The 17,049-nt window shown below is 45.2% G+C and overlaps 1 protein-coding gene across 1 annotated transcript in view; it reads right to left on the bottom strand.

Moving 5' to 3' along the window:
• Nucleotides 1–17,049, bottom strand: part of SLIT3 (slit guidance ligand 3) — a 609,763-nt gene that overhangs the window by 164,231 nt on the left and 428,483 nt on the right. The window contains exon 6 of the mRNA XM_067732892.1: nt 10,650–10,721. Coding sequence (XP_067588993.1) covers nt 10,650–10,721 — 72 coding nt within the window. The remainder of the gene's footprint in view (nt 1–10,649; nt 10,722–17,049) is intronic.

The following is a 17,049-nucleotide window of genomic DNA, read 5'->3' as shown; positions in this document are numbered from 1 at the left end:
CCTAACTGCCTGCCGCATCTTCCGTTTATGTATGCAGAAGCGATGGGTCTAGACAATGGGAGTGATTTTCCTACCTGGTTGACTTTGTGGAAGTCATTTGCAGAGCTGAGAGAAGTGAATAATTGGGATCCAGAAACTAATTCACTCAGAGAGGGTTTTGCTTTGACGGGAGACGGTTTTAATAAGCCTGCTCCTGGGCTTCAGTGAAAATAGGTCTTTTGGGGGTATAAGATCCAGATGTTTAAATTAAGAGAGAGAAAGGGCAGAGTGGGGGGGGGGGTGAGGGGAGTGGCAGGTATTTCAAAGTACCTAGCTTCAGAAAATATACCGTTTAAACATTGTGCTTATTAATGGATGTGAAATGGCTCCAGGGGTTTGGAGCGGGGCAGGCAGGAGAGCTGGCCTGGTGGCAGCTATGGAAATTTGCAGAGGGCATGCCCTGTCCAAATGCGGTCCTTGCCCCTCAGCTCTAAACCTGCACTATCCGATAAGGCAGCCACAAGCTACGTGTGGCAATTTAAATTCATATCAAGTAAAATTAAACAAAGCTAAACATTTAGTTTCTTAGTTGCACTAGCCACCTTTCACGTGCTCTAGAGTCACACGTGGCTAGTGGCTATCATACTGGACAGCTCAGATATGAAACGTTTCCTTCATCACAGAGTGCCCTTTAGTGCAGGGGTTCCCAACCCCCGGGCCGCGGAACAGTACCCGGCCTCAGCCCGTTAGAAACCGGGCCGCACAGCAGGAGGTGAGTGGCGACAGACAAGCGAGGGAAGCCTCATCTACTGCTCCCCATTGCTCCCCATTGCTCGCATTACGGCCTGAACCATCCCCTGCCCACCCCCTACTCCCTTGCGTGGAAAAATTGTCTTCCACGAAACCGGTCCCTGGTGCCAAAAAGGTTGGGGACCGCTGCTTTAGTGGACAACGCTGCTCCGGGGCGTCAAAGCCACATGTCAACCCAGGGTTTCCACAGCTTCTAAATATTCAAGGGAAGTTGAAATCACATACTTTCCTATAAAATTACCCAGGAGTTAAGTGTTGGGAATGAATTCTAATTTTTTTAAACACTGGAAAGACCAAAACTTTAAAAAACAGAAAGAAACCTCACATTGGCAGGTTTCATTCAATCAATGGATAAAATAGAGCTGATAGCCGGGGTCCTCAAAAGAGAATGGGCTCTCTACAGCTTTTCTACAGTGAGTCCAAATATGGCCTTGGAGAAATAGAACCATTATTCCCTTCATCCCTCCTCCTCAACATCCCTTACTCGTGTGCACCTTCAAAGATAGGAAGTGAACGCTCAGGGAAAGGTAAAAACGATGCTCTGATTCTCCCCAGCTCTGTGTCTCTATGTCTTCTCCATGCTCTCCTCCCCTCCATAAAGCCAAGTGACAGGAGGGATCAATTTCCTAGGATCTTGGCTTTCAGGACCCAGTTCTGTAGAGTAATGGACTCTTGGCCATAGGTAAGCCACACCAGCCAATATTCCACACCCTGGGTGGAAGTGGCAGCATCAGTCATAGGCAGGTTTGAAAGGCATTCAAGAGCTGATAAGGGGCAGGATACAAAAGGTGCTCAAACACTGGTCACCAAAGCCACTGTTGGCAGCTGGGGCATGGAGAAAGGGTAGTGTCTGACCATCGGCACAGGAGCGCCTTTTCAAATCAGCACAGAAGCTCTGTTTTGGGAGTGAACTGACCCCTGAATGCGTTTGGCAGCTCTGAGGCATTTCCTCACCAGCCACATGCTCCTGAGAGAAAACCCTCTAGGATATTTTTTTCAAAGATGCAAAGGTATTTTTCCATTTTGTTTTAGGTGGGACAAAGCAAACCAAAAGGCTGCCCCCAAACCTAGTCTGTCAGGCCAGAATTTCAGCCCGGAGACCTAGTGGCTGTAGTCTACAGCCCTTGGGGACAGCAAGACTGTTACCTGATTCCACCTAAGTACTGCTCATAGGAGATGCTGACAGCGGGAGTCTTACTGATTCAAGACCCTCTGTTGGTGAAGAACGATTCAATGATCTTCACCATATCCTCTCAATTCAGGAATGAAGAGCAATACATTTTCAATTCAGAAAGTAAACTAGCCTTTAGTGAACAGGAAAATGAAATAAAATGGAAACCACTAGAACCCCCCAGATTCTAGTTTCTTGGACTATTAAAGGGCTGCTTTTTTTTTCTGCAGTACGCGGGCCTCTCACTGTTGTGGCCTCTCCTGCTGCGGAGTACAGGCTCCGGACGCTCAGCGGCCATGGCTCACGGGCCCAGCCACTCCGCGGCACGTGGGATCTTCCCGGACCGGGGCACGAACCTGCGTCCCCTGCATCGGCAGGCGGACTCTCAACCACTGCGCCACCAGGGAAGCCCGAGGGCTGCTTATTTAAATGGAAAAGATTATTTTACATTTCAAAGAAATGTTCACTTTTTCCTTAAGCTGATGTTCTCAAAACCAAGTTTGTCATTTTAAGAGCTTGACTATGATCCAGCTCCCAGTCTGGGTGACTATGAAGGAGGGGTGTGCATTTATGGGAAACCCAGTTCCCTTCCTAGTACTTTGAGGGTTGAATGGAAGTTAACTATGTTTTCCACAAAGTACAAATTTAATCCTAATTGCCTCAACAAATCACAATTTGCAGCACAGTACCCAAAAAATTATATTCTGGAGATATTTTAAGACTTTCATTAAGCAATGACAGTTCTATATTCAAAGCTATGTCAGGATTAAACACCCTGATTCGGAAGGCTGTTGAAACAAATAAAATGTTTGCAACTCCCAGAGAAACCCAGGTGAAACATTTTGTAAATAAATGAAAATGAATCTTGTCTCTGTTAGAAAACACCAAATTTCATTGTGGCTATAATTTTGTTCATTATTAAAAAGAAAAAGAAAAAAAATCACCACTTAGCTAAAGGGATAAAAAACCAAAGGTCATGTGAGAAATGTTTCAGTAAAATACTACATTGTCCAACATCTAAAATAATTCTGGGACAACCACAACCTTAGTTCTGTTCAGGGTCACGTCAAAACAGAGAATCTAGAGACTGGGGTGGGGTAAGCTTCAAATTCAGTTAATTACAACGGACCCTCTGCATCCACGGGTGCTGCATCCCGGATTTAACCAACAGCGGACTGATCCGCGGGGATCTGGGATCCGCTGGATACGGCACCAGAGGATGCAGAGAGCCGACTGGTAATTTCAACTCAATTTGGTTCCATGAACTTTAACTGACCACCTACTATGTGCCAGGTTTCTGCAAGGCAGTGAACAGTACAGGAGTATTCTCTGACTTTGATTTTTATGAGCGTCCTGATGCGGCATCTGTTAGACATACGACTGAGGTATCTCCTTTAATCCCCAAAACTGGCCTAAGAATTGGTAAGAATGTTTCTCTTTTTCAAGGAAATGAACCCCAAACCATTCAGTTTGGTGGAGCTGGTTTGGCAACCAGTGCTAAGGGAGGACTGTAACTCCAGCAGCTCAGCCTTTGCCTCCTGCCATGTCTGGGGCAGTCTCATGGAACGGGATGTGATGCTGATTAAGCTGACGTCATAGGTTTAGATCTGAGCACCCTAGGGGGCAACTTTTCAAAAAGAAAGTCTGTGGTTCCTGAATTATTCTGGGCATTTACTACAGTGAATAATCTCACTAATGCATATAATTGTTTCTCTAGGAAGTACTTTTTTTTTTCTTGTGGTTCGCGGGCCTCTCACTGTTGTGGCCTCTCCCGTTGCGGAGCACAAGCTCCAGACGCGCAGGCTGAGCGGCCATGGCTCACGGGCCCAGCCGCTCCGCGGCATGTGGGATCTTCCCGGACCAGAGCACGAACCCATGTCCCCTGCATCGGCAGGCAGACTCTCAACCACTGTGCCACCAGGGAAGCCCCTAGGATGTACTTTTTAATTTTAATTTATTTTGGTAGCAGAGCAGTTACGTGCAGGGGATTTGATACTGGAAGAGCAATCCCATTCTTGTCCTTATCCGTGTAACCCTGGGCAAGTTATTCAACTTCTCTAAGCTTCAGTTTCCTCACTGGTAAAATGAGGAAATTACCAGGATCTACCTTGCAAGGGTGTAGAACGGGGTTATGTAAAATGCTGCATTCTGATATCTTATCACAGGGCCTGGAAGATAGAAGATGCTAAAACTTGGAGGCTATGACAATAATTATAATATTTATAATAACTATACTACTAATTGGTATGATACCATTGCATTATATATCAACACATTATTATTATCTGTTAATCAGAGCATCTGGTTCCATACCCAGAGGAAGGTCATTTGAAGTGGAGGACACGCCACTACTTGCATTAAGCGCTGGGTTTTCTGAACTGGACCAACCAGGTCTATAAATGTCCCAACACCCAGTATCCAGCACCCTGCAGCTGGGACAACCACCCTGTGCTAGGAGAGTGAGCACACCCTGATCTGGGTATCAGGACTGGTGTCAATTTCTTTTCACTGCCTTCTTATATCAAAAAAGGACTTTGTTTTACATTCACTTTCTGTATCTACAAGTAGGGCTCAGGGTCAGGCCATGTCATACTTGCCCAGCGGTGGTTCAAGTAGAACTATGCTACAAGTCTGGTTAATTCACGTCACCGTTTTGACTCAACTCTCTTTTCTCTAAACGTGGACTGAAAGGGAGCTCATTACCCAGGCTGATGCTGGGGTCTAGGGAGCAAGAAACAGGGGGGGAGGTATTTGTCTCTTGCTTCTCATCATGTGAATAAACCCAATTATAATTTTTTTGGAATCAAAGGGAATTTGGAGGCAAGCTCAACTCCTGAGAAGAACTTCCCAGAAGATGAGACATGAGACATCATGTCTCATGGGCACCTGATGGCTTCTGAGGTACCCCTGTCCAGTCTGGGAGTCTTTGACTCCCCATTACTTAGCTCCGTCTGTGTTGTCTATTCAACAATTCTGGTAAGCTCTCGCCTTTAGAGTTTGATCTGCCAGAGGACCTGCTCATTTAAAGCTTTACTGTCCCTGGTATCTGGCACTAGGGTGGCACACAGTGCAGCCTTGCTTCTTGGCTGGATTAAAGCAGGGGCTGCGTGGGTTGGCAGGTAACTGAAATGGGGGAAGGTCAGTGGGAAAGTGGAGTCTACATACCCCATCTACGAAGGGTATGTGCTTTTCAGTCACAGCTGACCATTGCAATGAAGAAATGCAGCTCAGGGTTGCCAGTGTTTCCGGTTCACCAAAATCCAAAGCTGGAATTCTGGACTTTTACAAAAAAATAGCATCAATTTGCAATATGAAATGCTAATTTAAAATGGTAGGGCTTCCCTGGTGGCGCAGTGGGTGACAGTCCGCCTGCCGATGCAAGGGACATGGGTTCGTGCCCCGGTCCGGGAAGATCCCACATGCCGCGGAGCGGCTGGGCCCGTGAGCCATGGCCGCTGAGCCTGCGCGTCTGGAGCCTGTGCTCCGCAACGGGAGAGGCCACAACAGTGAGAGGCCCGCGTACTGCAAAAAAATATAATAATGGTAAAAAACACTCCACGGGATTAAAAATCCCTCATCTGTGGCCACAATGTAGTCTGTGATCTAGTTTGCAACCTCTGGTTTCGAGGGAGCTGAAAGCAGAATCTTTCTTTGATTCTGTCATGGACTAAAGTTTGCCCTCCCCCAACCTGCTAAATAATATAAAACATTTAATGATGAGGTTTGAAAGGACAACTGTGCTTAGGAGCCCCAGTCTTACCAGGGGATTTCTTCTAAACAGCCTAACTGCCTGCAGGTGCCCACTGTGGGCAAAGAACATGGGATCAGGGGTCCGGAGACCCAGGTTCTAGTCCTTTGCTACCGCTAACTTGCTGTTGCCATTGTCTTGTCTCCTAGACAGGGCTAGGACTTGGGTGAGGGAAGTGGGGTGCCCTGGGTACACAATGTTAGGAGGCGGGCCCCACTCTAGTCCCGACCCTGCTCTCAACCTCTCTGTGTCTTATCTCAACAATAAGAGGTCATCCTGGAGACAGCTAAGGTCCTTCCAGAACCAGCCTATGATGATATCACTGAACTTCCAAAATTGGTTAAGTGACATAAATGGGAGTGAGGCTTTCAAAACAGCATTCGTGTGTTATCTGCAGACCTGTCACATCTATGTGAAATTTGGCCAGTACTAGTGATTTATCAAGGGCAGACCACTCACAGAAAGTGCTTTCAGGATGTGTTCCTGACATCTTTAGCCTGGCATTTTTGGCAGCATACCTACTGAACTTCTGATTTGCTACAAGTAGTCAGGAGACAATGTCTGAGAATCTCTTCCCTTCTCCTGCAATACTGTTGAAACAAAATTAAATAATTTATTAACTAGGTTGTCTCATTTTTGTTTCATTTGTCCATACTCTTAATTTTTTTCCCATTAAACATTTTTCCGACCCAAGATGGCATGTCGGGGAGAGAGGAGCCTGGTAAAACTGGTGACACGTCTGGCTGTCCTCTACCTAGCTGACGGGGGCTAGAAACCCAGGGCTCAGAGTCCCTCCACAAATGATTCCTGACCAGCCAGGGAAACGCAGTCTTGGCATATTCGACCGTGGTTTAAACACGCCTTGCTCAGAGAAAACCTAGTACGCGAACCGCCAAGTGTACAGATCAAGCAGAAATGAATGGTCCATGATTTGTGTAACAGAAGGGCGTCTGACTCACAGAAAGCAAGGTCCCTCAGTTAAGAACCTTAAGCTCCACACAGAAAGTTGGAGCTGTATTATAGGGAGGTCTAGAGAACGGAGCGCCGTGGAGTACCAAAATCAATTGGTGACGTCCAGAAGTGAGAATAAGTCATCGTTGGGACTAGAATGTAAGTCAGTGAAAAAGCAGGATGATTTTCTTTCCCCTGTGAGTCTGATTTACCTTCAACTTTGTGGGGAGCCATCCCTGGGTAAAGGGAATGACAATTTTACAAGCTGCGGGAGGCTCTGGCATTCTCCTCGGCAGGACCACGAGTCACTGATAGCTTGCCTAGACCAGCTCTTGGGGCCAGTTCACACCACCCTGCGGCACACGTTGGCCATGCTTCAGGGCAGCCAACACCACGAGAGCCTTAGCAACACAGATCAGAAAGGCAGCTTGGTAGAAGGGTTAATTACACAGGTTCTGCGGCTGGCTAGTTAAGCAGTTACTTGGCTTCTCTGAAATGGGTATCTCTCTGTAAAAGGAGGGTGACACTAACAGTTTCACGGAGGGGTTGTCAGGATGCAAAGAGATAACGATGTAAAAGTACTGCTTTTGGTGTTGGGTACTAGTAACTGCACAACAAACGCCACTATTATCACTTGCTTCGCCCGTACTCTGCTTTCCTTCTCACTCCCTTTTCTGGCTACCTGAAAAGGGGAGGGTGGTGGCTCTCTTCCTTTGTCTACCATACTCTGTGCTGGACATCTGCCATTGGGCATGAGTCAAAAATGAGGTTGAGGTGGGCAGATTTCACAGTCTTTCCTAATGTTGCACAGTTCCTACTGCTAGGGGTTCCCGCCCAGACCCACCCCCTAGGTTCAGTGCAACCAACCTCAGACTGGATAGAAAGAGGTTTTATAGCATTTCCATCCACAGAAAGGATGGAATAACAGGGTGATCCCATGTGAAATATTTTCACTAGTAGTTTTTGTCCCTAAACTTAAGTTAATTTTGAGAGAGCTTTCCATGAGGTAATCAGGAGTCTTTCCTTATTTTGCACTTCATGCTGCCTAGTGACAGAGAGAAAACACACCCGAAATACTATATTTTGTCTTCTTGACTTGCAGACTTTAAAAGCTTGAGATACTTAGAGATGACCTTTGTGCGGACAGAGTTTTTTGAATTCCCTCCTGCCCCCTGTCTCTGTCTCTCTCTCTCTGAAGAATTTATTAAGTTAATGTATGATGCCCTCACTTAGTTTCTATTTATTATTTCATTGTCAAGTTTCTTTATGGTGTCTAAGTTGTGATTACAGAGAAGTATTATACAATGTCAATGTGTAGATGAGATTTGGAAGGTCTGGGGTTAGGGCGGGGAGGTTCTTTAAATGGAGATGTCAGCTCCAGCCGATTTCAGAATGGCTCACCATGAAGACGGATGGTTCCAAAGCTGTGTGCCTCTGCTAGAAATTAAAAACCCATGGAATACTTGATTATGATTAATCTTAAGTGCTTAGCCATGTGAAGCCAAATGAGAGTATCTTTAAAACAAAGCTATTGGGCTTCCCTGGTGGCGCAGTGGTTGAGAGTCCGCCTGCCGATTCAGGGGACACGGGTTTGTGCCCTGGTCTGGGAAGATCCCATGTGCTGCGGAGCGGCTGGGCCCGTGAGCCATGGCCGCTGAGCCTGCGCGTCCGGAGCCTGTGCTCCGCAACGGGAGAGGCCACAGCAGTGAGAGACCCGTGTACCGCTAAAAAAAAAACAAAAAAACAAAAAAAGCTATTGATCTAGCTTTGTTTGGAATTGAGAAGATAAACTAATCAGATCCTGGGGGGTCTTTATAACGATGGGGAAAGAGAACTTTTTTTTTCCATCCTGGGTTTTTAAGCTTCAAGTTTGAGAGACCTGGTGTATCTGCATAAAATATAAATATATATTTTGATAGCAACTATCAGAGTAGAGAGGGGCAATCCAATTCTGTCCTGGACAGGAGTATGATGGAGATGAGGGCATGGTGGGGAGAAAGTTAGGGAGGTGGAGAGGACATCATTTAGAGATCCCCTCCTATGCAGTATATAGGGCATCTCCTCTTAAAGTTAAAGAAACAGAGAGGTGGAGTAGCTTGGCCAAAGTGCCACCACATTCGGGATTCCACACCCAGGCGTGTCTGACTGTACAGCCCTTCTCTCTCCCCGAAGACAGCCTTCCTGGTGAGGCAAGATGACACCACTCTGAGTTGAGAGAACTAACATGTGGGCTGTCAGGTGGTCACAGCTGTTTTGTGGCAGCTGGTGACTTCCATTTCCTGGTCTCTTCCCAGGGAATTTTCTCATCCTTCTCGAGAAGAAGGTGATATGCTCCTAGCAGCCCTCTCTACAGAGGCTTTTTTTGCAGGCAGGGAAAATCGAGCCTACCCTTCTCAGCTCCAGCCTCTTGCTAAGAGGAGTCCTGGGTTACTAAATTTGGGCTGGCATCCTCTCCCTAGCAGACACACATTTGGTGCCGGTTCCGGGGTCAGAGTTTGGGTGAGGAGAGACCATCAATCTTAGGAATGACAACCCGACCTCTCTGGCCGTGGGTCCTGCCTTTTCTGTACCGGGAATTCTCGGTTTTCATCCAATTTCCAGCAGCTTGCAGCATCAGCATCCTCTCTGATTTCCCGTGATTCCTCTTGGAATTACCTTCCCCTCACACAACGTGAAGAGGATGTCTCCAACCCATGGCTACTGTCTGCGGGGCCAGGTGAAAAGGATGGTGGAAGGAGGACCTTCCTTCCCTTATGGACGAAGGGACATGTTAACGTACTTGTTCTTTCATTTGTTTGACATTTATTCATTCTTCTGGAAGTCAGAGATATGTAACCTGGTGACTATGTAATTTATTTATTTACTTATTTATTTAATTTTCAGGGGGATGCTCAACACATCCTATGCTTATCATTCTGGCTAGAACTGTAGCATCAGAGTTATTTTTAGAAGCAAGCAGTTACAGAACTTGGAGAGGGGAAGTCACCCCCAAGATAAAGCAACCGTCCCCTTCATTTTTCAAATGAGAAGCTGAGGGTCCAAGCACAGAAGGGACTTGCCCAAGGTCACACAGCTAACCGAGGGGCTGAGTCAGGACCGAACCGCACGTCTCCCGAAGCAAGTTCTGCTAGGCTGTATTGCCTTCCTCTCCAGGTTTCCCCAAATCAGGGACAGCTGGAAGTGTAGTTGGGGCATGCGGGAGGACAATCAAAATGTTTTCTCACACAATTCAATTTGAGTTTGACCCCAGGATGCCTCCTAGCCGACTTTCCCCCTTGGAAATCAGGTGTCCTTAGCTGGACCCATCTGAAAATCCAGAACACAGAAGGGCGGCTACACATTTTTCCTAGACAAGGTATGCAGGGTGGTCTTCTGGGGAGGGGTGCACCTCCTCTCATCTCCCCCCCCCCAGCCCTTGTCACTTTAAGGTTACTGCTTAAAGTTTGGATTTAATCCTGAGATGTGATCTCAAGTGCAACAGCAATGACTGGACTTTACCAGGCTGTTTGGCATTCCCCCTGGTCCCGCGTTAAAGTCGCTTTCTGATTCTGGGTAATTCCAGCCGACCCCCTGGTGCTACCCCTTTCTCATTTCCCAGACCTGTAACCTGCCTCTCCATAAGTAAGCCCACACTCAGACGCTCCCTGATTGCTCTGGCAGGCGCTGGGGGTCTACTCCAGCCCATCTGTTTCACCCAGCAACAAATACCGCGGGAGCATCGGGGGAGAAAGGACTCAACTGAGACTTAATTAGCAGTAACCCCAGTTTGTGGGAGGAGAGAAATCCCACTTTGCTGCCTGCAAACACTTTGGCCAAGGTGAGCCAGAGGGATCTCCCGGTTCGCAATTTTAATAGCACTGCAGCAGAAGACACAGAAATGCATCCACACGGACCCCCCAGGCACACACACTCCCCCTTCTCTCCTCCTCACTCGGACACACACACACGCACGCACACGCACACAAGGCAGCGATCGCAAAATCAACTCACAGGATCTCTAAATCACGCAGCGCTCGGAAGGCTCCATCTTCAATGCAGCTGATGCGGTTGTTGTCTAGTTGCCTGTGGAAAAGCAAGGGAAGAGCATGAAGGCTGAGTGGGGGCCGTGCTGAGGAGCTGGGCAGTCTGGGCCGGGTGTCCCTGGTCCCCCGAGCGCCTGTCCCTCCACCCTCGCCGGCTCTGCTCGTCCCCGCCAGGAGCTCGTGCAGAGCCAGCCTGTCTGCCACGCTGCTGTCTCTCCTCTCTGACTGTCTGAGGGAACTACACAGACGAGCGCACCAAAGGCTGTCAGGTCTCAGTAAATATTAATTGCGCATTTTTTTTTTTTAGGCAGAAGGGAGTAATTTCATTACATTAGGGCATCCAATCCATTACGAGCTCTTACCGTCATGTCACTGAAACAATTTCATTAAGCTAAAGGCCTGTAAATCATTGGAGGTCACTGCTCTGCCCTCCGTGACCTCCCAGAATGCTTTTTTTTCCCTCGCTCCCTCTCCCTGTCTCCCTTTTACTGGAAGTTGCGGTCTTCTGCTCTGACACAGTGCTAAATCTCAAGGCTTTATCTGCCCAAGAGCAGCGAGGGTGCATGGGGAATATACCAATTCCAAATTAGACTCAACTAATCTAATTTTATAGTCTTTTTATTATTCTAAGCACCAAATGTCTGTGGTGGTTTGATGTCTCTGTGCTTTGTTATGGGGCCCATCTGGTAGGTCATTCTACTGAAGTCTTTTCTGACTAAATACAGATTCCCTCAAACTGCACCAAGCATCATCGACATTAAAGAAATTCATTGATGGAAGCGTTCTGGATGCGGGAAAAAAGGACTATCCTTATTGCCTTAAAGATATACCACTTAAATTTAAATTGGGGAGAATTAAATGCACCTATTTCAGGACTTTTTTTTCTTATGTCCCTTTCCATCTTCTGAGCACGGAAATCATGTCTTTTAAGGAGATGCCTTGACTCATATATATTCCAGCTGGGGACTGAGGTTATTCTAGTTGAAGGATAACAAATAGATTCCACTATCTCAAATGCCTGACGTGTAAGTCAGAAGATTTACCATGACCACACCCCAACTTAAATATCATCTATTATATATATATATATAAAATTTAATTTTAAAAAAAGATGTTATATAGAAAATGGTTATTATCACCAGGCTGTCTTATATTTTGTGTGCAGAACACACACAAAATATAATTTATGCTGGGGGCCAGGAGAAAAGTGTGACTGGAAAAAAATATTGTAAAGCGATTATACTCCGATTAAAAAAAAGAAAAAAAAACAAAAAAGAAAGAAGTGTGACTGTGTTGAAAAACTCCCTCCTAGGCTCCTTTTTCTTTCTTTTGTCTCAGATAAAATCAGCCCCTCTCAAGTGCACGGTTCTCCTGATGCTGGAATTTTCACTTGAAACTTGTGCTAATCTATTCCAAGACAACTCTCTGCAGAAGATATATCAAAGCTGCCTCTGGTAGCCCTCTTGGAGCATTTTATATTCTGCCGAAGGAAGGTGGAATTACAATTAAAATCCTATTATCACTGAAAAAATATATAGATGCAGGATTGCATAAATACGCAGGAATGAAACACGTAGAATCAGAGTGATGGAGAACTTCACAGCAGACGGGCTCTGCCGCGGTCTCATGTGGAACGGAACCATCTCAAAAGACGCTCCCGATACAACACACTAGGTGTTTAGGATTATAGAATTAACAGGAAATGGGTATCTCAAGAAGCAGAAGCACTCCGTAGGTTGACAAATTCTACATCTAGCGTTCAAAGTCCTTGCTGACGCCAAATCACACGGCATCTCAGAGTAGTTCCTGCTACCCTGAATTCTTCCCTTAACGAGAGTTTACTGAGTGGCCTTTCTGTAGAGCTCCTGTAAGCGTTGGGGCCACTGATTCCCCGCAAAGGTTCTGTTAAGGCAGCCTGCTACCACTGCCCAACTTCTAGATTTATCAGCGTTTAAGTGCCAATGAATTAACAACACTTGCTCCACGCCAAGGCCACCAAACCTTACCAAGCAGAAATGCAGTGGAGCTGGCTTTTGGGTCCAAGAAACTGTTCATTGAACATGCTGAATTCGGCAAAAATGGTACCATCCGCCTAAGTAGAAAAGTACCTAAATCATCCAGTCGGGAAGTCTGGGGTAGTGCGTAGAGATGGTAGTTTGTGGTGCACCTGCTTTTGTGCAGACATTTTAGAGAGGTCCTGGCTATTAGAATATTATATATTTGCCGGATTTGGGAAGCGTTTTCTATTCCTTTTCTTTATGAGTGCACCAGAAACCAAACAGGATACTCTAAATGTACACTTTTACATGAAAAGTATGTAACTTGCAGGGGAGAAGAAGCTCATAGAAAGAAGAGAAAACATGAAGTGGTAGAAAGAAATTAAAAAGGGTGGGGGGGAAGGAGATGTGCAAAAGATTTAAAAAAATCCACTAGTCTGGGCTTCCCTGGTGGCGCAGTGCTTGAGAGTCCGCCTGCCGATGCAGGGGGACACGGGTTCGTGCCCCGGTCCAGGAGGATCCCACATGCCGTGGAGCGCCTGGGCCTGTGAGCCATGGCCACTGGGCCTGCGCATCCGGAGCCTGTGGTCCGCAATGGGGGAGGCCACAACAGTGAGAGGCCCGCGTACCGCAAAAAAAAAAAAAAAAAAAAAAAAAAAAAAAAATCCACTAGTCAGTCTCCCATCAGGGTCCTGCCACTCAGGATACAGAGCAGTGGAGACAGAGTCTCTGAGAGGACGCTGCTCATTCTAAGGCTAAAAGCAGAGATCTCCAGTACGTTATCAATTATGTGATGTTTAAATAGTTTCACGGGGTGGCACAAGTCGACACCTAGTTCTTCATGAATAATGGGGAAAACCAAGCTTTAATATAAGCATCTCTGTGGGTGTATTTTATAGAGTATTTTGGAACACATGAAATGTATCAAATTTTAAAATATTTATGCTGAAGTGTGCTTTTCTAGAAGACATTTATTATAACCAAGATTGTCTCCTTTCATTCGAGCCACAGATAAACAGTATCCCTGCCTTGGTGGTCAGAGTCCTTCCCAAGATGCATCTTACAGAAATCTACAGGGTAGATTTACAGAAATCTTACAGAAATCTACAGGGTAAAGGCCTGCGAGGGTCCTGTCAGGAAACGAAAACCCGAGTTACTTCACTTCCCAGCTATTACATCTCCATGGCACTGAGCATCAGAGCGTTCATGAAATGCTCATTAATTGTCTGCAATCAATTCTGATATGTCCTGCAAATAATCTAGGTCCCTAAAACAAAGTAAATACACACTTGGATCCGACAAGTTTTCGTTTTCTTTCATAATTACATCTCAGACACAACACAAGTTAGTCCTGAAGCACGGGAGAGGGGAGGCGAAATAAAAGCAAACCCAGCATCTTTTTGTGGGTGTTGGGAGAGAAGTGAAATAGGCACATGGAGAACCTTCCAGAGCTAAGGCCAAAGCATTTGACTTAGCAGTTTGCTTCTGGGGGTGGATGGAGGCTGCCGACTCTGCTCTAAGCTCTCAAGTCAAAGGTCGATATTGTGCCTTTGAAGAGACTCATGCAAAGAACCTCTTAAAAACAAATCAAAAAAGCCCATTGCCTCCTCCATACACTGTTCCTCAGGAGGCAGGTGCAAAAGGAACTTCGGAAACGGGAGCACTAAGAACTCAGCCATCTGAAAGTGCCTGGGAGCTCTCTTTCTATTTTTCCTTGGCAATAAGAAGTGTGTTTTGTACTGCTACTGAATCTTTTCTTCTTCTTCTTTTTTTTTTTTTTGCTTTAATCTTTTCTTCTTGCCACACGAAATAACCTACCCCCATGCCTTGCCTAGTGCCAGGGACTCCACAGCTGGTCACGTATGGCTGCAGAATGAGTCCTTCTAGTGCAAGTGTGACAGGGCTGGGCTCAAAATATATGGAAGAAAGCTCTAAGCCACGAGCAACACTGTTCTGGCTGTGGCCCTATGGCCCCAGCACTAACAATAATGACGGAGCATTCCCTTCACGAGCACATGGCGGGGGGCCGCCTTTCTGCCACACAGATCTCTGCCAGCCAGCATTTGGGAAGGTCGCTTGGAAGAAAGGGAGATTTCCATGGGCGCAGAGTAAAGGTGGAGAGCAGGAAGGCAGTGGATGGAGGAAAGGTTGGCTGTTTATGTTTTGGAGGCGACTTGCATTGTCCTCTTACTTTATACAGAATACTCAATGTGATTTACACTCTCCTGCCTGTGAATAAGGCGAGAAGCCCCCAAACGTTCATGATATTAAATTAACTGCTCTAATTTCCCTGGGCAGCTCAGATTTCGGCAAACAATGCGAGTGCTAAAAGGATACCAGAGTCCATTTAGAAAGGAATCCTCCAACAAGAACTAAATGCAGACTCCCCGAGAGGAGCTTTCTGACTACTGTATTTTTATACTCTGAGAATATAAACAAGTCAGAAAGCAAAGTCAGCGTGAGTGAGGACTTAAAATAATCTCCACAAACAGCAGACAGGGAGATAGTGCTTTTGTAAGAATTCCCATTTGTAAGCATAATGTTATCACAATTCATCTCTTTCCATCACAATTTCAAATTTCATCATTGAAGCAGGATAGAAATATTTCTGCAGTTCAAAGATGAAAAGAAGCACATCTAAATCCTTAAAAAGGGGTTTAAAAAAAGCCTGATTACAGTATCAAGAGGCATCTATCTATCTCCCAACGACCACTGCACAACAACAAGAGAAGAAGGAAAATTTCATGATTTCAGTGATGCATTTGAGACTCCGTGAGGAATACCTCGAAAATAGAAAGCTCCAGAAATAGGCTTTGGAGAGCTGGAAGAAAAGAAGAATTTCCAACTAGCTATCTAGATGCAAGGTCTACATACCAGGGTACACCTACCCAGATGTTCACTTCTCATCCTGATGTTCTGTGGGTCCCAAGAATCTCAGCCCATGAATCGGTAAACCTAGCCTCAGGGTACTGTCACCCTGGGCCCAAAATTCAGCTGCAGTGTTTTGCTATAGGACTGCAGCGACTCTAGCTGCAGTCCTCCTGATGCTAAATGGGAGAAGTAGCTAAAGTTCAGCACCCTTTGGAGTTAAGCAGTTTGCTAATTTCCCAGCAAAAGGATCTACATGAAATGCGCAAAACAAGTGGAAGGGCTGCTGCATGAAATTCACAAGGGAAGCCTTACTAGAAATTCAAAGCAAGTCTATGGTCTTGGAATACAACAGTTAATGAACCTATAAGAGCAACTGAGTATTATTAGATGTTCACACTGATTAGGTACCAGGGTATAGAATGAAGTGTGAGAAATCCTTTGAAAATATTTGGAAGGTTACCACCTGTGGTTTTATATCTCAGTTATCTTAAAAGGTATAAGAGAATTCTAAAAACTAAACTAATTTGAATTTGTTTTTAATGAAATAGATATGTTCCAACATAAACATATTCGAAGTGTATTTCTTTTTCTACACCGAGGAGAAATAGAATGTTGCAACTATGAAAAAAACAAAACAAAACAAAACCAACCTGGGAAAAAAAGAACCTGCTTTCTTAAAACAAGCCAGAAGACAAAACATGAAGTAGCCTTGGCCTGCTATTCCGTTTCTTCCTGTTAGCCAACTGTCCTTTAAGGAGAAAACAAGAAATCCAGTAGTGTTTCTGAAGGTTGCTTTATATGACAGTTTAACATTCTAAAAAAATCATTATTGAAGAACAAATTATAGAAGCAGTTGTCTTCTGCTGGCTGGGCTCTTCAGAAGAAACAAAATAAAGCTCAAGGTTATTTTAACTGGCAAAAGGAAAAAAATCGTGTTCAAAAGAAATGCATACACTTCATAAAATTGAGTACTGGTCACACTTTGTACGCAAATCAAACACTTGATCCAAGCCACAGTCTGCTAATGAATTGTCACTATCTCTCATCATTAAGGAGCTACTGTAATTCCACATTAAAACAACATCTCAAATGAGCAAAAAGAGCTGAATCTATTATTTTGCACATTTTGTACACTTGCCCACCAGACCTAAGAATAACTGCATATAGATATGTTTACTGATCCATGAATTATTTATGTATCCACAAAGATTCTTGTCTATAGAACTGAGAACTTTATGCCTATTTTTTCTACATAATAATTACACGTACTATCTACCTATTGTATGCATGTAAATGAAAACGCGTATTACAAGATAGGTAAAGAAAGTGATATTGACCTCTGAAATTTAACATGCCTCCATCAGTTATACTTACAGAGATATTTAGATAATTAAGTGATGGTTAGCATTCCCAAACTTCAACCAACCAAATCTACTTTGCAGAGGACAGAGTCCTAGGTTAACTAAGGTCTCTGATCAGAACACCTGCCTAGAACTTAGT

Source organism: Pseudorca crassidens, chromosome 3, assembly GCF_039906515.1.
Source record: "Pseudorca crassidens isolate mPseCra1 chromosome 3, mPseCra1.hap1, whole genome shotgun sequence".
NCBI lineage: Eukaryota > Metazoa > Chordata > Mammalia > Artiodactyla > Delphinidae > Pseudorca > Pseudorca crassidens.
This window is presented reverse-complemented; position numbering and strand designations above follow the sequence as displayed.